The sequence below is a fragment of the Trifolium pratense genome, linkage group LG2, assembly GCF_020283565.1.
Source record: "Trifolium pratense cultivar HEN17-A07 linkage group LG2, ARS_RC_1.1, whole genome shotgun sequence".
Taxonomy (NCBI): Eukaryota; Viridiplantae; Streptophyta; class Magnoliopsida; order Fabales; family Fabaceae; genus Trifolium; species Trifolium pratense.
The window spans coordinates 46,923,973-46,947,554 of NC_060060.1; the positions used below are offsets into that span (position 1 = coordinate 46,923,973).

The 23,582-nt window shown below is 41.1% G+C and overlaps 2 protein-coding genes and 1 pseudogene across 5 annotated transcripts; 1 reads left to right on the plus strand and 2 right to left on the minus strand.

The window, feature by feature from the left end:
- The first annotated feature begins 128 nt into the window (after positions 1 to 128).
- Positions 129 to 2,431, plus strand: LOC123904809 (annotated as a pseudogene).
- On the minus strand, positions 749 to 16,873 carry LOC123905918 (pentatricopeptide repeat-containing protein At1g62670, mitochondrial-like). 4 transcript variants are annotated; one of them, XM_045955722.1, is made up of 4 exons: positions 15,636 to 16,873; positions 4,025 to 4,274; positions 1,927 to 3,426; positions 749 to 1,789 (listed from the first exon to the last, which is right to left on the minus strand). In XM_045955722.1, exons 1-3 carry the CDS (start codon positions 16,799 to 16,801, stop codon positions 3,418 to 3,420), a joined length of 1,425 nt encoding a protein of 474 aa, XP_045811678.1. In that variant the 5' UTR covers positions 16,802 to 16,873; the 3' UTR covers positions 749 to 1,789; positions 1,927 to 3,417. The 4 variants fall into 4 exon arrangements, with proteins under 4 accessions (XP_045811678.1, XP_045811676.1, XP_045811677.1 ...); XM_045955720.1 differs by having other exon boundaries at positions 1,927 to 2,110; positions 2,782 to 4,274; XM_045955721.1 differs by having other exon boundaries at positions 2,782 to 4,274.
- A 1,549-nt stretch (positions 16,874 to 18,422) lies between these two features.
- Positions 18,423 to 23,294, minus strand: LOC123905919 (pentatricopeptide repeat-containing protein At1g62670, mitochondrial-like). Its single transcript, XM_045955723.1, has 2 exons — positions 21,587 to 23,294; positions 18,423 to 21,402 (listed from the first exon to the last, which is right to left on the minus strand). Exon 1 carries the CDS (start codon positions 23,225 to 23,227, stop codon positions 21,599 to 21,601), a length of 1,629 nt encoding a protein of 542 aa, XP_045811679.1. The 5' UTR covers positions 23,228 to 23,294; the 3' UTR covers positions 18,423 to 21,402; positions 21,587 to 21,598.
- Between the last annotated feature and the right edge of the window lie 288 nt (positions 23,295 to 23,582).

A 23,582-nucleotide genomic window follows, 5' to 3' on the forward strand; every position in this document is an offset into this window, starting at 1 on the left:
TCGTATTTTCAATATGAAACACGTAGAGGGAAAGATCCAAATATGAAATAACAAGAAATTGGAAACAAATGAGAAGCAATGAGGATAGAGCTTACCTGAAAGCTTCGTGAGAGAGATGACGAACGAAGATGGAGACAGCGAACGGCGACGGGACTGAGATGCAGGGGACGGCGATGGTGTGCTAGGGTTCAACACTTCAACCTTTCTATTATTTGCTTCGTGTAATCTGTTTCTTTTGTAAGCTTCTTCTTTTTTTTAAAAAAAAAAATTAATAATAATAAGTTAATAACAAAATGACGTTTTGTCCAACAAAAAAAAAAAAACAAAACGTCCTTTTGGGTGGGAAATAAAAAATGTGTGCAATCGATCGAACCGGCGATTTGGCGAACTGGCCGGTTCACCGGTTTTGAGCGGTTCCCACCGATCTAACAGCTTATCCGATCCAACGTTTGAACCAGACCAGACCCCCTCCGGTTCCAGGTTTGACCGGCCCATCCGGTCCGGTTTTTAAAACACTGCTCATAAGACTTGACTTAGAAATTCACATACAAATGCATGACTTGAAACAACAGATGGGCAAACAAGTTGTTCGTGAAGAATCTCTTAAGAATCCAGGACAACGAAGTAGACTGTTTGATCTTAAAGACGTTTGTAGTATATTGAAAAATAATAGAGTAAGAGAATGATACCCTGACTTTCCTTGCTAATAACATGTTTCTATACAGAAAATGCAACAATACTACAGAAATACAAACATTGATTTTTTATATTATTTTTCAAGGAACTGAGATTGTTGAAGTCATATTTTTTTTATGCTACTGAATATACACATAAATTTAAGCTCAAAAGCATTTGAAAAGATGTCAAACCTAAGGTTACTTGCTTTTCAGGACCGCAAGGGAATTAAATCTGTAAGCCTTACTAGTGGTCTTGACTTATTGCCAGAAAATTTGAGATATTTTTTGTGGGATGGATATCCGTGGAAGTCTCTACCTCCAACCTTTTGTCCTGAAATGCTAATAGAGTTTCCAAATGTGTCTGGTTCGCCGAATGTAAAATATGTAAAACTTAGTGGTTGTTTAAGCTTGCCTGAAGTTGATTCATCAATTTTTCTTCTCCAAAAGCTTGAAAGTTTAATCATGAATGGATGCACATTGCTTAAGAGCCTTTCCAGTAACACTTGTTCACCAGCCCTCTCCGAATTTATTGCCACAAATTGCATCAATCTCCAAGAGGTCACTGTCACATTTGCTTCAGTTGATAGTTTATTTTTGGGTTTAGCAGAGTGCGGTGCAAATAAATAAACTTCATCATCAATATTGCATACAAAAAATCTCGGAATCTTTTTTTTTCCCTATGAGTGAAAGTCTTGTAGATCTTCCTGCAAACTTTGCCAATACTATTTGGCTTGTGAATCCACTGAAAGGTGAACGTGACACTTCCATCACCTTACATAAAGTACTTCATAGTCCTGTCTTCCTGAGTGTAAAACACTTAATCTTTGGTACTGATATTCCAATCTTGTCTGAAATCCCAGCCAATATTTCCGTACTATCGTCATTAGAGTCTTTAACACTATCGTCCCAGACAAGCTTGCCTGAAACCATTATGCATCTTCCCAGATTTAAATGTCTATATGTTTACAATTGTAAAATGCTTCAATCTATTCCGGCACTTTCACAGTTCATTCCATATTTTGTTATCAGTAATTGTGAATCTTTTGAGAAAGTAACGAGTTCAATGAATGAACCATCGGACAAAGCCAAGTGTGGTTTTCTGCTCCTTATAACTGCATAAAATTGGAAGGACATTCATATAGAACAGTTTTGAAAGATTCTATTGATGGGATTGAACTACGAGCAAGACTAAATTCAGAAAATGCATCTTTAGATGATGATGATGATGATATTAGTTGGTACTTGTTACCTGCTATGCCTGTCAGAAAATATTGGTTTCATTACCCTTCTACACAAGTTTCTGTCACTCTGGAGCTTCCTCCTTATTTGCTCAGTTTTTCCTACTACTTGCTTCTTTCTCAAGGCCATATGGGATATGGTGTAGGTTTCTCAAGTTTGTTAAAAAATAAAACAAGTTTCGCAAGAGCTAACATCTTCAGTTTGATATGGCCGAATAAAGTTAGTCAATCCACATGATGTCAAATCATGTGTTTTTATGGTATGATCCAGCAAGTTGCAAGCAGATAATGGAAGCAGTTGAAGAAATAAAAGCCATTAATGATGTGAACAGCACCAGTTATAATCCAAAGCTAACATTTAGATTCTTCAATGATGAAACCCTTTACGATGAAGTAGCGATAAAAGAGTGTGGGTTTCACTGGATATATCAACTTGTGATTCATAAAATATATTATTTTGTGCATGTAATTAATCTAATTTTGTTGTACTATCACTATCAGACTATGGATAAATGAAGGATTGAAAAAAGAGCATCCACAAAAAAACTTTCAGATAAGGTGACCATATTCAAAGCAATACTAAACTAATGATAGATAGAAAAGGTGAAAAACTTTATCATGAAAAATACTGAACTCAATGAGCTAAATATCCATAATTGCAAAGGGACGGTCTAATTCACTTCATGACCAGGGAGTTGCTAATATAATCTCCATCTGAAAATATCAAACAACTAAGGGGAAAAAAGAAGAAAATGATGAAGGAAAATGATCTGCATTTTTCTTAAGTCTTCAAATATAAACAGAAATTAGACTAAGTTTTAAGGATATTGTATGTGAAATTCAAGGACTATAGAGAAAAATGTAACCTTTTTTATGTGGGCTGCAATATATTTGCAATCAAGAACATCAAATAGATCAAGAGCTTCAGAAGCATAAGCCATGGCTTGAATCTGCATCTTAGATGGCATGTCAGTATCTTCTATCATAGCTTTACCGTCCAATATCTTTGAAGTTACTGTTAAAACCATATCTCTAAGGTCAGAAAAGAGATCTATGCATTGATATATAAATTTTCTATTTTGTTGTCTAAAGAGAAAGAATTGAAAGATTAGACAGACCAAAAAAAGAAATGTAAGGTTAGAAAATATCAAGCACAAAATGGAACTAAATCCTCAACCAACTAGAGGAATAACAATATTCAGATAATCCATATTGTGTATGAAAATGAACCGCAGTCATACCAGATAGTAACAAAATAAGAAAGTGATTAGACCCATGACAGTGACACAAAAACTCGTACCACTCAACAACAGCAATTTGTGCAAGTCTAACACAGGACACATGAACTGTATCACACACAACAAACATCAGCCAAAGATGAGAAATACTACAAGACAGACATGGTATCAACAAACGATAGAACAACCAAAAAAAGTAATATCAAATCATGCTAGCTTATATTCTCCTTCCATATGTCCTTTGGAAAAATGTTGGTCCATCTGTCAAGAACCCTGCAGGGTGAGAGCGAACATTACAAACCCCATTCAAAATTTACATTAATTTCAGCTTAGTTTGTGATTTGCAACTCAAAGAATGACCAATGAGTGAAACAAATCCTTACAACTGTATGAAGAAAATGAACAGTACATTGGAAAGAAAAATATGATTATGTCAAGAATAAAATAACATCAACCAATTGTATCATTATAATAGCAAAATCAACATAGTTTTTATTTGATGTCATGTGTTTTTATGTTGATCATTGTGTGGTCGATCATCCTTTGTATATGTAACTATTAAGTAAATATTTAAACGAATAACAAAGATTAGACCATTGTCATCAAAATTCAAAGTAGCCTAATAAGTTGCAAGAAATCATCTTAACTAGTCTTTCTCTTAGAATAGACCTTTAGCAATCATTTCACGTAGAAGTTTCTCTGCCATTTCATTCTTATCATTTTCAAAGAATGAGTGAATAATTGTTTCATAAGTTACAGCATCAGGAATGCATCCATTGTCTTCCATTTTTGACAGCAGGGCCTCAGCTTCATCAAGCAAGCCCTCTAGACAAAGACCATTGATCATAATATTATATGTCCAAACTGTTACCTTATAGCCTTTAGTCAAAAGATGCTGAAAAATCCCTTGTGCATCCTGAAGTCTCCCTTCCTTGCATAGTCCATCAATAAGTATATTGTATGTGCGCATATTTGGTTGAATGCCTTGGGTTTTAATTTTTTTGACCAATGTAATTGCCCTGTCAACATCACGGTTTTTACATAGAGCATGTAATAAGGAATTGTAAGTGATTACATCAGCAGGTTGACCTCTATCATGCATTTGATCAAAAAGTTCCCATGTGATCTTATCTGTTGATCAGAACAGGTAGAAGGCCAGCTGGAAGTCCGTTGAGCAGGTGGTAGGCAGCAGGTCCGAGCAGATGATCCACGGAGGGGGGGGTTGTACCTGCAGGTGCTCCGATGCCTAAGTCAGTAAAGGTAGAGAGCAAAGAGGTACTAGAGAGAAGTTAGAGAGAGAGAGAGTAATTGCAATAATGAATAGTGTCTACCTTGCTCTCCCAAGAGGGAGAGTATTTATAGCCCCCAGCTCTGGGCCAAAGGTCCTCTTAGTGGGCTGGACTAGCCAAGGCCCATTAAGAGGGACTGCCAAGATATCACCCTTAGATAGTGGGTAGAGTAGTAATTTTACCCTATCTTGGTGGAGAGGTTGTGCCATGCTGACATGGAGGTGGTTGGGCAAGCCATGTGGACTTTGTGAGGGTCTAGGTGGACTAGCATTAGTCTAGTCCAGAACAGGAGCCCCCCAAGTCGTTGCTCCTAGGCATAGGAGTGATGACTTTAGATGTGTGCCCAAGTACAGAAAGAAATCTCCTTGCAACCTCTCTTGAACAAAAGTGGACGAGGAAGTTGCTCGTCAAAGACTTGCTCGTAGCAAGTATCTGCAGTGTTTTGCTCGAATCGATTTTTCGAGGGTGTTTAATATCCTGCTCGTAATTATGGTTACGAGGAAGTATGTGTTGCTCGTATCTCCTGCGAGGAGATATTGCACAAGATGGAATAGTTGCTCGTTGCTATAGCGAAGAGATAACAACGAGAAGTTTTGTTGCTCGCAATGATGACGAGGAGACGATTTTTCAAGAAAGAATTGTTGCTCGTTGCTATGACGAGGAAGTTAGCAACGAGGAGGTTTTCTGCGAAGTGCAGCTTTTTGCTTGAAGACTTGCTCGAGTGAAATTCAAGCATCCTCTTTCATTGGGGACGTGAAAGGGTGCATTTACTGCTTTGATTTTTACGAGGGAGTGTAAGGACCATTGGATCAAAGCGTCTCTTCACTCCCCTGGCTTGATCTATATAATAGAGGAGAGTGAACTTCATTCTTACTTTTCACTCTCTCTCTTCAATTGTGAATCCTCTGAAGTTTCAACTTACTAGTCAAATCGCTCTTCAGATCTCATTCATATTCAAGGTAATTCTTTCAAATTTTGCTCTTTTGATCCATTTTTTGTTGTTCCTGCCCAGTTTTGGGCGTTTTTTTTTATGAAGATTGCATGAATTTATGAATATTAGGATGAACATGCCGGGCACCATATGGATTTAGTGCCGGGGAGCTTTCCTCCCTTTTGAAACTTTAGATTAGACGACTAGTGACGGGGAGCCTATCTCCCCGTTTCAAACTTTGGATATTTTGTTAAGAGCCGGGGAGCCTATCTCCCCGTTTGAAACTTTGGATAGTTTGTTTAGGTGACGGGGAGCCTACCTCCCCGTTTGAAACTTTAGATAGTTTGACTTCGTGACGGGGAGCCTATCTCCCCCCTTTTTAACTTAGAAAATTTTGCATGAAATTTGCTGTTTAAACTTCATACCGGGGAGCTTACCTCCCCGTTTTTAACTTAGAAATTTTTACATGAAATTTGTTGTTTAAACTTCATACCGGGGAGCTTACCTCCCCGTTTTTAACTTAGAAATTTTTACATGAAATTTGTTGTTGAAATTTCATGCCGGGGAGCTTACCTCCCCGTCTTTAGAGAAAATTGCATGAAATTTGCTGTTTAAATTTCATGCCGGGGAGCTTATCTCCCCGTCTTTATTTGCCTTACCCTCCTCGGAAACGATTTTGATTGCCATTTGAAAAGGGCTTTGGTCGGGGACAGCGTCCTCGTCCTATCCTGCGCCCTTTCACTTGAATTGCGGTGAAAGGGTGGATTTGATCATCGAATTCACTTTGTTTTTGCTGCATTTCAGGTTGTAAAATGTCAGAGTCCGAGGAGGTAGTGGAAAGCCAAGGTGCGGAGAAGTATACATTGGTCGACTGCATAACCGATCCTGCGCTGGATTGGGTTGCTCCAGAACCCCGGGGGATAGCCTCGGCGCTTACTTCCCAGGACCCAAGATTACATATGATTGTCGAGCAGCAGAGAGCAGATGGGCTTCAGAATTGGTCGACCCGTATACCCGGGGAGGGTGACCGGGTGTGCTCGTCCTTTGCCGGGCACGACTTTGCTATGTACGAATTTGTATTTAAGGAGATGGGGCTCAGGCTGCCGTTCAGCCCCTTTGCGGCCAGCGTGCTTAAAGCCTTGCAGGTGGCTCCGTCGCAGCTGCATCCGAATTCATGGTCTTTTATCATGGGGTTCGAGCACCTCTGCACGTATAGGAGTGTTCGTCCCACTCTTCCTCTTTTCTTTAGAATTTTCAAGATTCAACGTAAGCCGACGAGGGAGGTTGGGCGTGCCCCTCGTCAGAATTGGGTTTCCTTAAAGCATCACGAGGATGTCAAATTGTTTAAAATGTTTGTGGATTCTATTAAGGACTTCAAGGAGAGGTATTTCATCATCCGGCCAGAGTCTCCAGCTGCCCGGGAGAGTTTGTTGGAACTGGAAGAAGATAGGGACGAGCAGGGTGTTGCTCGTAAAGATGACAACGGGCAAGTTATCTTCCGAGCAGTTCCTAAGTTCCCCCTTAGTTGGTCGTATGATCACTTCCGGAAGGAACCTAAGGAGTATACTACCGGGGACGCAGACTTGTCTCCCGAGGAGATGGCTGCCTTTGAAAATTTGAAGGCCTTTGTGGCCGGTTTTACTCCGGGCATCTGGACGACTCGTAAGGGAGTCACTCTAAGGGACGAGCATGGGAAGGCGAAGGTCTCTCCCCGCTTTATAAATACTAGGAACCTCCTCAAGTGTAAGAATGCCGGGGAGGTTAGGCTGTGCTTGGGTATTGCTTTTTTTCTATTTTTAACTTAGCAAAAATTTCTGCTATTGTTGTGTGTATTCCTCGTGCTTTACTAACGTGTTCGTCATTTATTTGCAGACGAAATGGAAACCATTGCCGAGCGCATGCTGAAGGCCAAGCAGGATGAGAAGGCGAGCAGGTCTGGCCGAGGAAAAAAGAAGATTGTTGCCAGAGCTTCCCAGGAAGTGAGGCCGGGGACCCCTTCCGTGCAGGTGATTGGGACCTCGGGTGTTGGTTCGGGCACCCCTACCTCAGCTCCCCGGCCTCCTCCAGCGAAGAGGACAAGAGAAGAAGATTCCCCGGTTGAAGATGCGGGCATGGGAGGATGCAGAAATTTTCCAGTTCCTCGGTGCTTTACCGTGGATAGATTTTTTGAGAAGTATCCTCCGGAGGTCTTTGAAACTGAACGGGCTGCTATTCTTGACCAGGAACCAGAGGTTCGCCGGCAGCAGCATGCTCGTGACATGGCTGCTATGGTGCGAATGGTCTCGAGCAGCCTTGTCCTTGGTGACGAGCGGGAAACGTTAGTCAAGCAGCGGGACACTGCCCGGACCAAGCACGAGCGGGCCAAAGGTCGGATCAACCAGCTCGAACTTGTTGTGGATGACCTCAGGGAGAAGCAAAAACATTGGGGTGACCAGCTGGACGAGCACCGTAAAAGGGGAGAGGATTTGGATGCTGCTCGGGCTGAAATTGAAAGGCTTAATGCTGTCATGGCTCCGGGCGAGAACGAGCATAAGGCTGCCGAGGGGTTGACCACCCGAGCAGACTTGGTCAAGGTGATTGCTCAGCTGTCCCATGACTTTGTAGAGGGTACTGAGTACGCCTTCGAGAATGCCGTGCAGCAAATCAAGTGTCTCAATCCTGATGTGGAGCTGGTGACCCGAGGAATGCATGTGAACGGGCAGGTCAAGGATGGGCAGATAGTTATCCCGGCTGGTCTGGCCGACTCTGATGAAGAAGAGGATGATGTTGACCTGGCACTCGAGGAGGGCCAAGAAGACGAGCAAGGCGACGGGCTTGAGCAGGAGGACAGGTGCGAGGAGTAGATGTCCCCGGCCTTCTATTGTAATTTATTTTGTCTTTTTGAATTTTTGGGGCCTTTGAGCCATGGTTTGTAATTTTTGGAACAAGTGGGCTTTTGTCCCCGTTTGATATTTATGACAATTCCGGGCAGGTGCCCGTTTTATTTATATATGCTTGTATATAACTGCTCGTCTATACCTGTTCGCATGTATGTTTACATTTTTCTGCTCGCATGTATGTTTCCTCCTTTTTAACTTAGAAAATTTTTGGAGAAATTTGTTGTTTAAAATTTCAACCGGGGAGCCTCCCCGTCTATTTAACTTAGAAAATTTTGGGGAAATTTTGTTGTTAAAAATTTCAACCGGGGAGCTTCCCCGTCTCATAACTTAGAAAATTTTTCATGAAATTTGTTGTTAAGAATTTCAACCGGGGAGATTTGGTTCCTCCTTTTTAACTTAGCCAAATTTTATGCTAGTTTATTGCTCAAAACCTGAACCGGGGAGCTTGTCCCCATTTTTAACTTAACGAAATGTGTTGTTTAAATTTCGTGCCGGGGAGATTACCTCCCCGTTATTGAGGTGCTCGTCTGGCATGCTGGTATGCTCATTCGAGCAAGTTGGTGTGCTAAGTTTTGCCTGTTTATTTTTATGCCTATTTTGTATACTTATCATATTTTTGCATGTATGAATGCTGCGCTCGTTGTTATTTCGCCGGGGAGGTCTCCCCTGCTTGATACTGAGCATGTTTTATTGAGGGTAGTCTCCTCTGTTTTGACTTAAACAGTTTAGGGAACTGTATAAGCACTTAGAGTTGTTTCTAAGTTACGCGAATACAAGCACGCTAGTGTACCCTTCTTCGCAACCTGAACCTCCCATCGCGAGCTGGGTGCTAGGTCGTGGCACGGGGACGATGGGCTCGTTTCAAGAGTTATCCTCGTCTAGCAGGAGTTCCATTTCCCTTATGGTGAATTAGTTCCCCTGCTATGGTTTTAGATGAGCACGTGTGCCATGGTGCCCTCCGTTGTCTAAGGTGCTCGATTCGTTGTGTTCTGAAGTGCGAGCAGCCTTTTAGTGTGGCAATAACTTAGCTGTAATATTGTTTCAATTTCTGGGCATTCCAAGGTCGAGGAAGTTTCTTTCCTCGAAGGTCCTCGAGATAGTATGCACCATTTTCTGTTTTGTCAATGACGCGGTATGGTCCTTCCCAATTGGGTGCAAGTTTGCCATCCTGGGAGTCTGCATTGCGTCTTAGGACGAGGCTGCCCACCTCGAATTCTCTTTTGATGACTTTGGTGTCATGACGGGCAGCTATTTTCTGCTTCAGGGTGGCCTCTTTTAAGGAAGCTCCCGTTCGGATTTCTTCAACGAGGTCAAGCTCTTCTCGAAGTGCCTCGTCATTTTGCTCCTCGTCTAGAGGTTGCTCAGTTCGACGAGATGGTTCCCCAATCTCTACGGGGATAACTGCCTCTGTTCCGTATACCATTCGGAAGGGGGTCTCTCCGGTTGTGGAGTGTGGGGTTGTTCGATAAGCCCATAGTACATTGTCAAGTTCTTCGACCCATTTCTTTTTGTTTTGGTCGAGTCTTCTTCGTAACCCTCTCAGGATTACTCTGTTGGCTGCTTCAGCTTGCCCGTTGGTTTGGGGGTGCTCGACCGATGTGAAGTGCTGCTTGGTGCCCAGGGCAACAAGGAATGCTTGAAAATCTTTGTCTGTAAACTGTGTTCCGTTGTCTGTGACTACCACCTGTGGTATTCCGAATCTAGCTAGCACGTTTCTTTTGAAGAAGCGCAGGACTCTGAGTGATGTGATGTCGGAGAGGGGTTCGGCTTCCACCCACTTTGTGAAGTAGTCCACTGCTACTATTAGGTAGCGATTTTGATAAAGTCCTTTGGTAAAAGGACCAAGTAAGTCCATGCCCCACCAGGCGAAGGGCCAGGGGGAAGACAAAGATTTTAGTTCTCGAGGGGGAGCTAAGTGCATGTCCCCATGCCTTTGGCATTTGTCACATTTTTTTACGTGGTCTTTGGCGTCCTGTTGCATAGTAGGCCAATAGTACCCTGCTCGTAGAGCTTTCCTGGCAAGTGACCTTCCTCCCAGGTGTTGGGCGTTAATGCCCTCATGGACTTCGCGCAGGATGTAATCTGCTGTGTCCTCGTCCACACATTTTAGGAGAGGAATGGAGAATCCTCTCCTGTATAATTTTCCATCAAGGATGACATAAGAGCAGGCTCTTCGTCTGACTATAGTTGCTTGTTTCTGGTCGTCAGGGAGAGTTCCGTGCTCGAGGAAGTTGTATACTGGAGTCATCCAGCAGTCTTTGTCGCCAATGACGTTTATGTCCACAACCTTGCTTGGTTTTTCTATGCTTGGACGAGGGAGTATCTCTTGGATGACAGATTTGTTTCCGCCCTTCCTTTTTGTGCTTGCCAGCTTGGACAGGATATCTGCCCTTTTGTTATGCTCGCGGGGAACATGTAATATTTCAACAGAGTTGAACTTGGTGATTTTTTCCTTTACTAGCACCAGGTATTCAGAGAGGTTATCATTCTTGGTCTGATACTCTCCTAGCACCTGTGAGGCGACCAGTTGCGAATCTGTGTAGATTTTTATCTCCTTGGCTTGCAAGTCCTCGGCCAAACGTAGTCCGGCGAGGAATGCTTCATACTCTGCTTGGTTGTTTGAAGTTGGGAAGGATAGTGCTAGGGAGACCTCGATTAGTAAGCCATTCTCATTTTCAAGAATGATACCTGCACCTGCTCCTGTGGCGCTTGATGCTCCGTCCACAAAGATTGTCCATTTATCTGCCCCGTCCACTGTAGGGGAGGAGCTCGTCATCTCTGCGACGAAGTCGGCTAGGATTTGGGCTTTTAGAGCTTTTCTGCTCTCGTAACGAATGTCGAATTCTGAGAGTTCGAGGGACCATTTGAGCATCCTGCCCGCCATATCTGGTCGGCCAAGCAAGGATTTAATTGGTTGGTCTGTTCGGACCACAATTGTATGAGCCAAGAAGTAATGTCTTAGTCTCCTCGCAGCGTAAACTAGTGCAAGAGCTATTTTTTCAATTTGTTGGTACCTTAGTTCAGGACCTTGCAAGGCTTTGCTTGTAAAGTATACTGGTTTCTGCCCTTCGTTTGTCTCACGAATGAGAGCTGCACTTACAGCCTCTGAGGCGACGGAAAGGTACAGGTATAATACCTCCTCGTCACTTGGTCGTGAGAGGACAGGTGGCTCTGATAAGGCCTTTTTCAGATGTTGGAGGGCTTGCTCGCACTCATCTGTCCATTCGAAGACCGCTTCTTTCTTTAGTAATTTGAAAAAGGGAAGTGCATGTTGTGCTGATTTGGATACAAATCTGGAAAGCGATGTTAGCATTCCGTTAAGAGTTTGTATGGACTTCTTATCGCTCGGGGTGGGGAGCTCGGCAAAAGCTCTGCACTTGTCAGGGTTGGCTTCAATTCCTCGCTCGGTTAGGTAAAATCCCAGGAATTTTCCTGCTCGGACCCCGAAGGTGCACTTCTCTGGGTTGAATCTCATGTTGTGTTTCCTGGCCTGCTCGAACACCTTTCGAAGGTGCACGACATGGTCGAGTTCCTCGGGGGATTTTACGATCATGTCGTCCATGTATACCTCGAGCATGTCTCCTATTTGTCCTCGGAAGACTTTGTTCATCATTCGCTGGTATGTAGCTCCTGCATTTTTGAGACCGAAGGGCATTACTTTGTAGTAATAGTTGCCCGACTCGGTCATGAAAGCTGTTTTTTCTCTATCTGCTACTGCCATTGGAATTTGGTTATAACCTGAATAAGCATCCATAAAAGACAATAATTTAAAGCCAGAAGAATTATCAACAAGTCTATCAATGCAAGGTAAGGGATAAGAGTCTTTAGGGCAAGCCCTGTTAAGATCGGTATAGTCGCAACACATCCTCCACTTTCCATTAGATTTTTTGACGAGTACAACGTTGGACAGCCAGGTTGTATACCTGGCCTCCGAAATAAAATTTGCCTCTAGGAGGTCTTTTACACATTTTTCTGCAGCCTCCGATTTCTCAGGAGACTGCCTACGCCTACGTTGTACAACGGGAAGTGCAGTGGGATCAATAGTCAGCTGGTGACATGCTATGTTGGGGTCCAAGCCGGGCATCTCGGAAGCGTGCCAGGCGAACAGATCAGCATTTTCCTTCAAGCAGGCTTCAAGTTGTTTCCTAGCAAGCTCGGGGAGCCCAGTCCCAATTTTCACTGCCCTGTTCGGGTCTTCTCCGAAGGGTATCAGCTCAAACTCTCCATCCGGCACTGGACGACGGTGCTCTTGGCTCGCCTCGTCGTCCTCCTTCATCTCCTTGCGGAGCTTCTTTTCATCCTTGCTTTCCTGCTTGGAAAAGCGGCTGTCGAGGTCAATAGAGCTGATTTCTGGCAAGGGCAGTGAAGCTGCTGCCTTGGGCTTCTTTGGTTCGGGGAGCTGCCCGATGTACTCGTTTCCCTTGGAGGAGGCATTGAAGACTCTCCTTGCTGCTTCAATGTCTCCATGTAAGGTTGCAACTTGGCCTTTATGCGTGTAGTACTTCATTTTGAGATGGGCGGTTGATGGGACAGCCATTAAGTCAGCAATGGCTGTCCGGCCCAGGATGCATTGGTAGAGAGACGGGCAGTCCACTACCAGGAATTTCACCTTGATTGTTTTTGCAGTTTCTTCGGAGCCGACGGTGACTAGCAAGTCTACGTAGCCCCATGGCTTGGTTGTTGCCCCATTGAATCCAGAAAGATCGGATCCAAAATAGGGAGTGAGGTAGGTTTCATCCAATTGCAGAGTTTTAAAGAGTTGGGAATACATGATGTCGCAGGAGCTTCCCTGGTCGACCAGTACCCTGCGGACGTCCATGTTTGCCATGTCCGCTCTGATGAGCAGGGGTATCTGGGAGTTTGCAGCTCCTCCGGGCAGCTCTTCCATAAAGAAAGATATGGGCCTTGACTGCCCTTTTGGTTTGTCTAAGGTTGCATTCATGTTAGAGGAGCCATCCAGTAATTCTTCAAATTTCCTTTTGATTGATCCCACAGTCTGTTTGTCAAAACCCCCAGCGGAGATCACCATTGCTTGGGCGAGTGCATCCCACTTGTTCAATGTAGGAGCAACATATGTGTCATCCAGATGGTCTGGGACGAAGAAATCTTCTGGTCTGGAGATAGCAAGGGCAACTGGTTTGTGCCCGGATCTTTCTGGTGCAGCCTCCTCTGTGTTGCTGGTTTCAGCAGCCTCTGCCCGGGGAGCATTGTCCCGCTTCACGTATTGTTTGATCTGTCCGTTCCTAATCAAAATCTCGATAGCATCTTTCAACTGGATACAGTTCTCAGTTAAATGGCCATAACCTTTATGGTACTTGCAGTACCTGCTCTTGTCCTGGCCAGGCTTGGCGGGTTGTTGTCTTGGGAATTTGATTCCTGCTTTGTTAAACTCAGCTGAGTTAACTTCTTTCCAAATTTCATCCCTTGTCCTGTTAAGGGGAGTGTAATTGCTAAATGTGCTGGGGGGTCCACGGGTTTCCCTAGGCCTTTCGCCTCTTTGTCTTCCTCCTCCTCGGCTGGAATGTTCCGCGTTAGAACGAGGAGCAGGTTGACTGTTTCCTGCTCGCCCGTAACGGGCAGCGTCTGCAGCTTGCTGCTCTTCATACTGAATGTATGCTTGAGACTTGAGGAGGAGGTCGCTGAATGTGCGCGGTTTTTCAATTCCCACGGCTTTTGCGAAATCGCTGTTTGGTTTGAGGCCCCTTTGGAGCAAGTATTTCTTCATATCATCTGTTGTTTCAACCTGGACGGCTTCCCTGTTGAACCTCTCTATAAAGCTGCGGAGAGATTCATTTTCGGCTTGGAAGATGGCGTCCAGGACTGCCTCGGTCTTTGGCTGCTTGCGGGAAGCAGTGAAGTGTCTGCGGAACTGGTCGGAGAGGTCCATCCATGAGACTATGGAACGAGGAGGTAGGCTGTGATACCAGGCCATAGCTCCCTTCCTGAGGGTAGTTGGGAAAATTCTGCATCTTATTGCTCCGCTGACCCTTAAGAAGTTCAGGGTAGCGTTGATTGAAGCAATGTGTTCATCTGGGTCTGTGAGTCCATCGTAGGCTGGGAGAGCAGGTGGTCGCTCGAATCCCTTTGGCACAGGTGCTTGGAGAATGTCATGAGACAAGGGGCAGCGAGGATCCTCCTCGTCACTCTCATGTGAGTTTAGGGGAGGTGAGTCCTCACGATCAGGAGTTGGGCTCCTGGAGAATTGGCTGCGACTTACGGGCTGCGCTTGTTTGGTCATCAAACTAAGTCCCTGAGGAGAATGACGACGAGGAGGTGTTCGGTCCACCGTTTTTCCTTTCTTCACAATAGGAGAGGATATACCCTCGCGGGGAGGGGAGACATGGTCTCTTTTTCTGCCAGGTTGCTCGATCCTCTCAAGGGCAGGTCGTCGTTGTCTGACAGTTTCCTGACGAGGAGGGGATGGAGAAGTAGGAGCTCTCCTCGGGGGAGAGTTGTTCCTTGAGAATCGCTGGTTCCTTTCCAAGCGATCAAGTCTCATATTCTGCTCGTCCATTCGGCGATTCTGGCCCTGGAGAGCTTCGGTGGTTTGCTTTAGGGCAGCTATGAGTGCTGCTAGTTCAGCATTGGTAACTGAAGCAGTGGACAAGTCGGTTTCTGCTGATCTGCCCTGCTCGGACTGAGGGCGCTTCCCTGCCTGCTTCTCAGTCAAGACGACCAAGTCGCCGTCCTCAGAAGTCCAGGAAATTTCCTGCCCGTCTCTTGGGTCAGACTCGGGGAGGGCCTGGTGGTCAGGGATGAGAGCAGGAGACAGGCGGGGAGAAGCGGGAGGAGCAGCGTCCTCAATGTCATTGTTGAAATGAGATGCACTGGCCATGATGAAAAAGTGATTGATTGGTTTTGTTCTTTGGTTTACTTGCTCGAAACAAAGAAGGGGAGAACTCAGGTCCCCACAGTCGGCGCCACTGATCTTATCTGTTGATCAGAACAGGTAGAAGGCCAGCTGGAAGTCCGTTGAGCAGGTGGTAGGCAGCAGGTCCGAGCAGATGATCCACGGAGGGGGGGGTTGTACCTGCAGGTGCTCCGATGCCTAAGTCAGTAAAGGTAGAGAGCAAAGAGGTACTAGAGAGAAGTTAGAGAGAGAGAGAGTAATTGCAATAATGAATAGTGTCTACCTTGCTCTCCCAAGAGGGAGAGTATTTATAGCCCCCAGCTCTGGGCCAAAGGTCCTCTTAGTGGGCTGGACTAGCCAAGGCCCATTAAGAGGGACTGCCAAGATATCACCCTTAGATAGTGGGTAGAGTAGTAATTTTACCCTATCTTGGTGGAGAGGTTGTGCCATGCTGACATGGAGGTGGTTGGGCAAGCCATGTGGACTTTGTGAGGGTCTAGGTGGACTAGCATTAGTCTAGTCCAGAACACCATGCATGAGAGATTCTCCCTGATTTGCACAAACCATCAATAAGAGAACTGTAAGTTACTGTATTAGGAATAATCTTCTTGTCTTGCATTTCTTTAAATAGATTTATGGCTTCATCCATCATTTTAATTTTACACAGCCCATTAATCACGACACTATAGCAATGAACATCGGGCATCACTCCTCTTTGGGCCATAGTGTTGAATATAACTTTGGCCTTCTTCACTTCATTGATTAGGCAATACCCATCCATTAATGAACTGTATGTAGCAACATTAGGTTCCACGCCTGCTTTCATCATCACAGCTATCACATTTTTAGCTTGTTTCACCTTTCCTTCTTTACATAGAGCATCGACCAGTGTAGTAAAAGTATAAACACCTGGGTTGATGTTTTTCAATGGCATTTCATGGAACAAATCAAATGCTTCTTTCAATTGACCAACAATGCAAAATCCATATATTAGAGAAGTGTAAGTGAAAACATTAGGAGAAATATTCTTTGCAATCATTTCAGAATATAAATCCTTAGCATCTATTAAAAGCTTATCTTTACACAAACTATCAATAATTGTGGTGTATATTACCACAGTAGGTTTGACCAATTTCCCTTCAATTTGTCTTAGAACTTGCAAGGCAGCCCTTGTTTCCCCAATTTTACAGAGTCCATTGATCAAGGTCCCGTAGCTAACTTGGTTGAGGTGAAATCCATGTGCAACCACATGGTCGTGAAAATGCAGTGCTTCCTTCACCTTACCGTTAAAACACAGACCTTTGATAAGAGTATTTAAGGTTATGACATCAGGCTGATAACCCAACTTGAGAATCTTAGCCAATAGAGAAAAGGCAAAAGACATTTGACGAAGGTGGCAGTAACAATTGATCAATATATTGAAAGTAACAATATCAGGCATAATTCCATTGAATTGTAATTGGTTAGAAAGGGAAATAGCAGTGGGATAATGTTTCATCTTAACAAGGGAAGTTAAAATCTTGCAAAATTCAACAATGGATGGGGTTGGATTCATACGAAGCATGCTATGGAATGAAGAAACAGCATTATCAACATCATTATTAACATGAAATGGAGAGTGAGAGTAAAATCGCCTTAAGTAAGAAATGGGAGACGAAGAAGAAGAAGAAGATCGAAAGGTGAACCTTAAGAATGACATTTGAGCGATGATGGAGAGGAACAAACGGAGCTTCAATTTAGGGTTTCATTTTCAATTGGAATGGAGTACACACTGTTTAGAGACTTGTTACCTTTAATGTTTCAATTCTTTCTGTTTCCTTTGTTTTGGGAATATAAATGTAAAAGTGAGACATTAAATGTAACAAAAAAATAAATGAGACATTAAATGAGTCCAAATATTATTTATACACCCAAAAAAATTTAAAAACTATGATAATGAAAGAAATAGAAACAATAGAAAATGGAGAGGATCCGAACTGGTACTATCCTAGCATTTATAAATTGTTGAAAAATAGAAAAAATAATTAGAAAAGCTAATGTATATTAGAAAATTCAAAGAGAGTATCTTTAAAGGATTAATCTAGCGATAAAAAGATATAAGTCTTGAATTCGAGAGGTTCTGATTTCAAGCTCCACTAGTGTTTTTAGAGGGAGGTAAATATGTAAAAAAATTTGTAAGCATTTTTAAGCCTTAGATATTTCCTACTTTGTACTTGGACACTATCCCTCAATGGCGGAGCTAGACTAAATTGTTGGGGAGGGCTGCAATGGAGCATGAATTTTTTTTTTCTTCTATCATGGGCTAAAAATACATAAATTGTTAATTTTTGTGAGTCTTAATAACATGTCAAATATAATAAATGATTTTAAATTTTTATACATTTTACATGAATTATATATGATATAAATTTTCAATTTGAATGATAAATTTTATACTCGTTAAAACATATCACCGTAAGCTTAGCTCAATGGTAAGGACATCGATAAAAAAGTAAATTTTGTACTTATTATAACATCACTATGAATCCCCCAATTTGATTTCTCTAATATTATATATGTTGAAAATTTATAGGGTTAACTATACATTTGATCCCTTACGTTTATTTTAGGTTTCAATTTGGTCTCTTACGTTTAAAAAGTATCAATTTTGCCTCTTACGTTTATTTTAGGTTTCAAGTTAGTCATTTCCATTAGTTTTGCCACTAACACCGTTTGAACAGTGCACGTGTCGGTGTGTCCAAGTGCCACGTGTCAGTCCACATATGCAAATTGGCTGCCACTTGTGACAAAATTGACGGAAATGACTAACTTGAAACTTAAAATAAACGTAAGGGACTAAATTGATACTTTTAAAACGTAAGGGACCAAATTGAAATCTAAAATAAACGTAAATGTATTTTATATATATTCTTGATCACAATTTGTGGTGGCAACATACATAGTAATCATTTTTAGGAAACAAAAAAGTTATACTTTTTTTAAGCAAAAATTTATTTATACTTCCTTGTTAAAATGTCTAAAATATATTTTTATTTCTCTAATATTTTATAGATATATTGACCAGTCTTTTTTTAAAAAAAAATTGGCAACAAGTATATCATTATGGTTTGTGGTGTTAATCAACATGACAATTTCTTTTGAAAAAGTTCAACTAAAAATCAAAATAGTAGCCCCAAATAATCGAACTTGGGAGACTATAATCACCAAAGCTTTGCTTACTTCATGTCTTTGTTTTTCCTCTTATAAGTTATAATAAGGTTGTTTATCAACTACGTATTTATATGCAGACTTGTTTTTCTGCATCATTGCATGCTTAGGAATTCAGAAACAGTGAAATGGATTTTTATTGCAATGTATGTGAATACAATGGATGTAATAACAGAAAAAGAAAGGGATAACCAGAGAGCTATGAACTCCTACCAAAGCTAAGCTCCTAATCCAGAGAGAACTTCTCTCGTAAACAAATTGATAACAATATTTTCAATGCCTCACTCACCTCTCTACCTTTTCTTTTATAATAGAAGATTGCCTACTAAGTAACGCATAATCCCTACTAACTAATTGTTATTCTCACAGCTTCTATAACATTCTAGAATATGTGCTTGTATGAATTGGGCCCAATGATTGGATCATCACACGTATAGAACTCAGTGTTCTATCATAATTCAAACTAAAAATCCTGCAACCAGATTGTCCATACTACAGAAATCTATAAAATCTCTGAAACCTTCAAACTTTCAGTTTTACAGCAAGAGAGCCCCGAAAACTGATAAGAAAGAATAGTATGCTATGTTATGCATTCATTATGACAAACTGATGAGAAGTATAACATATATTCAAAGAAAAAATTAGTAGTATCCTCCTCTTCTAACAAACATATTGTGAAGACTCCTAAAACAAGTTCATTTGTAGTTCCCACTCTCTATACATGGTCTCGCACCCAATTTATTATTAACATTATAGCATAGACACGTAAAATTCACTTCCACTCTCACAATTCTAGGTCTACCTCATTTCAAAACTCTCAGCCTTTAATAAACCTCTTCATTACTCTCAACAGCAAAACTGATGAGAAGTCTAACAAATACTCGAAGAAAATATAATAGTATCCTCCTCTCTTAACTGACACATCTTGAAGACTCTTAAAAGTTCATTTCTTTTGTTGGTAACAGACACATTGTTGAACTCAATCTCACGATTCTGCCACTACCACATTTCAAAACTCTGAAAGCCTTAATTAACGTTCTTCCTCAGACTCAACTGAATCAGCCTGCTCACGCTCTACCCCCATCTTCTTCGCTGCCCCTGTTCCTCCGCCTTCCACAGCCTTTTAAATTCCAAGGTACATCATCCACACCATGCAAACTCGACCAAATATTACAGTTACAGACACTATAATCAAATCTAGTGATTGATACAAACCAAATATACAACACAAAAAAGGTAAAGGAAGATAATTTAACTTACTTTAGAAATAAGGAGTCCATGCAGTAACTAATCAAGCCAACAGCAAGACTATAATCACAAAAAAATAGGATGCCCCGTGGAGAGCAAATCAATATTGTTGAAACAAATCATGTTGTCTTATATGACAACGTACGATTCTAGGCTAATGTTGAATTTTCTATGCCTATGAATGACTCTTTTCAGGTAAACAACAACATTAATGTGAACACTAAATACACCCAGAGTTTCCCCTTCCGATTCAAACAGAACCCCCTATAAGTAAATTCAAGATTATCTCTATAGACTACACATTCCTGAAATAATTACAACCATAACCTTTGAAAAAGCTACGATTAATATAGCAGGAATGAATCAACAATTTCAGCCACATGGATGAAAATATCATTACAGTCATACGATGAAAATAGACAATACATTGGGAAAAAAGTATAATTATGTCAAGAATAAAAAAAAAATCACCGGTTGCTACCATTATAATAACAAAATGAACATAACAACACATGACTTTTAATTAAATCTAAAGTGTGATAGTTACCTATTGCATAGTTCACCAGCCTTTGTATTCACAAGTAACTATCAAGTGTGATGTGTCTATTCGAAAGAAGGAGAAAATTTGACTTTTAACCAGATATTTTTCACCTCATTTTTTTAGATTTAGGGACAAAAAATATTCTAAAATAACATAGTATTATTTCATCCCTTTGAGCCTGAAACAAAGGAAGAGTTAGTAAACATACCAAAAACTTGCATATGGAGAGAACCTGAGCTCACAGAATATGGCAGCTTTGTGAATATATTTGCATGATAAACTTCACAGTCGGCTAAAATAGAATAGAGTTACAGTCCAAATGAAATTCAAGCATCATAGAAGGCCAGAATACATCTTGTGGTAAAGCTTTAAATATGATGTTACATTATTACTAGCAACATAAGGATGTCTTAAACACAGTTCGGTTCACCCAAAAAATACAGTTTGGTTTGGAAAAAAATTGTATGACAACAGTTCGGTTCGAAATTAAGAACTGGTTCACCGAACCATTAATCCGGTTCAGTTCGGTTCGGAGGAAGACTATAGCATTTCGGTTCAGTTCTTCTGAACCATTGTTATGGTTCGGTTTAGTTATCTATCTGAACTGAACAGTCCTAGCCCAATTATAAAATTATTTTCAGACCTTATATTATATAACGTGAGACTCTTAACACACTCCACCCACACTCTGGAATGAACATCTAGAGCGTAACTTGAGTGGTCCGATAGAGCGCAACAAACAAGATTAAACACAATATGTGCTTCAAAACAATCACAGTAGGTACTAGATAGATCATCAATTTCTAAAATGCTTGCCACCTGCATAAATTTGCAGTATCGTCTCAGCATAACAGGCTGAAGCCAAATGCACTCTTACAACACGGCACTGAGTTCAGCCATTCAATGTACAATTGCAATCAAAACTAAAAACTCAGTAACCAATCTATCAATGTACCAACACTTAAGAAATTACCAAGTTTCGAAACATACTATCCAAGTTGCCTCCCCCAATACCTTCACACCCTTCCTTCGAAAAGCCTCTACTTACCCTTGCTACTGCCACTCTGTGCAATTCAGCCCCAACACTCAAAGCCTTCCTCTATTAGTTAACACCTTTGTAATCTGCTTTTCTTGCATAGGCAAGTCTGCCACTACTACACTAAGGACAAGAAAACGACCTCTGAAGCTTAACAACAGACCAACACACTTTAACTTCACCACCACTGCTTATGATACTCGAGCAGGATACATTCTGATAACAACCATGAAGCTGATTGACAGTACAATGCAAATATAAAGGATAACTGTGTCAAAAAAAGAAAGAATCGACCATTAATGACTTTTGATTAATATCAAAAGGGATAGTGAGACCACTGAGTAGTCCCCCCCTTTTCTTTTGTATATCTAACTACCAACAAAATAAATAAATCATAATAATTACATAATTGTCATCAAAATAACAAATTATATATTGAGAAATCATCTTACCTATAGTTACTGTTACAATAGTCCTCTAGCAATCATTTCACGAAGAAGTTTCTCTGCCTTTTCATTCTCATCTTTATGAAAGAGAGCACAAATAATTGTTTCATAAGTTACAGCATCAGGAATGCATCCATTGTCTTCCATTTTTGACAGCAGGGCCTCAGCTTCATCAAGCAAGCCCTCTAGACAAAGACCATTGATCATAATATTATATGTCCAAACTGTTACCTTATAGCCTTTAATCAAAATATCCTGAAAAATCTCTTGTGCGTTCCTAAGTCTCCCTTCCTTGCATAGTCCATCGATAAGTATATTGTATGTGAACATATTTGGTTGAATACCTTGGATTTTAATTTTCTTGATCAATGCAATTGCCTTGTCAACATGATGGTTTTTACATAGAGCATGTAATAAGGAATTGTAAGTGATTACATCAGCAGGTTGACCTCTATCATGCATTTGATCAAAAAGTTTCCATGCATGAGAGATTCTCCCTGATTTGCACAAACCATCAATTAGAGAACTGTAAGTTACTGTATTAGGAATAATCTTATTGTTTTGCATTTCTTTGAAGAGATTCATGGCTTCATCCATCATTTTAATTTTACACAGCCCATTAATCACGACACTATAGCAATTAACATTGGGCATCACTCCTCTTTGGGCCATAGTGTTAAATATATCTTTGGCCTTATTCACTTCATTGATTAGGCAATACCCATCCATTAATGAACTGTATGTAGCAACATTAGGTTCCACACCTGCTTTCATCATCACAGCTATCACATTTTTAGCTTGTTTCACCTTTCCTTCTTTACATAGAGCATCGACCAGTGTAGTAAAAGTATAAACACCTGGGTTGATGTTTTTCAATGGCATTTCATGGAACAAATCAAATGCTTCTTTCAATTGACCAACAATGCAAAATCCATATATTAGAGAAGTGTAAGTGAAAACATTAGGAGAAATATTCTTTGCAATCATTTCAGAATATAAATCGTAAGCATCTCTTATAAGCTTATCTTTACACAGGCTGTCAATAATTGTGGTGTATATTACCACATTAGGCTTGACCAATTTCCCTTCAATTTGTCTTAGAACTTGCAAGGCGGCTCTTGTTTCCCCAATTTTACAGAGTCCATTGATCAAGGTCCCGTAGCTAACTTGATCGAGGTGAAATCCATGTGCAAGCACATGGTCGTGAAAATGCAGAGCTTCTTTCACCTTATCGTTGAAACACAGACCTTTGATAAGAGTATTTAAGGTTATGACATTGGGCTGATAACCCAACTTGAGAATCTTAGCTAATATAGAAAAGGCAAAAGACATTTGACGAAGGTGGCAGTAACAATTGATCAATATATTGAAAGTAACAACATTAGGCATAATTCCATTGAATTGTAATTGGTTAGAAAGGGAAATAGCAGTGGGGTAATGTTTCGTCTTAACAAGATAAGTTAAAATCTTGTTAAATTGTACGATGGATGGGGTTGGATTCATACGAAGCATGCTATGGAATGAAGAAACAGCATTATCAACATTGTTATTAACATGAAATGGAGAGTGAGAGTAAAATCGCCTTAAGTAAGAAATGGGAGACGAAGAAGAAGAAGAAGATCGAAAGGTGAACCTTAAGAATGACATTTGAGCGATGATGGAGAGGAACAAACGGAGCTTCAATTTAGGGTTTCATTTTCAATTGGAATGGAGTACTCACTGTTTAGAGACTTGTTAAATTTAATTGAAAATAAAATATTTTTTATTTTTTATATTATATGCTTGTATACAAGGAAACCATAAACCCTAGGTCCCAAGCCAAATTGACCCACCCAAATTGGCGCCAGAGAGAATCGAACCTCAGACCTCAAGAGGAGCACACTCCTAGGTCCCAAGCCAATACCAATGCACCAACCCAAGTGGGTTACAATTGTAATTAAAATTAATAAGCACCATCAATTTTAAAAGTATATCATATCAAAATTATTGTTGACTATATTAT

Excerpts from the sequence above, each read along its gene's own strand:
- LOC123905918 (XM_045955721.1), bottom strand. The coding sequence starts at position 16,801 with ATGTCATTCTTAAGGTTCACCTTTCGATCTTCTTCTTCTTCTTCGTCT. Across the intron at positions 4,275-15,635 it reads TCAGGGAGAATCTCTCATGC|ATGGGAACTTTTTGATCAAA; the intron begins ATGGTGTTCTGG and ends AGATAAGATCAC.
- LOC123905919 (XM_045955723.1), bottom strand. The coding sequence starts at position 23,227 with ATGTCATTCTTAAGGTTCACCTTTCGATCTTCTTCTTCTTCTTCGTCT.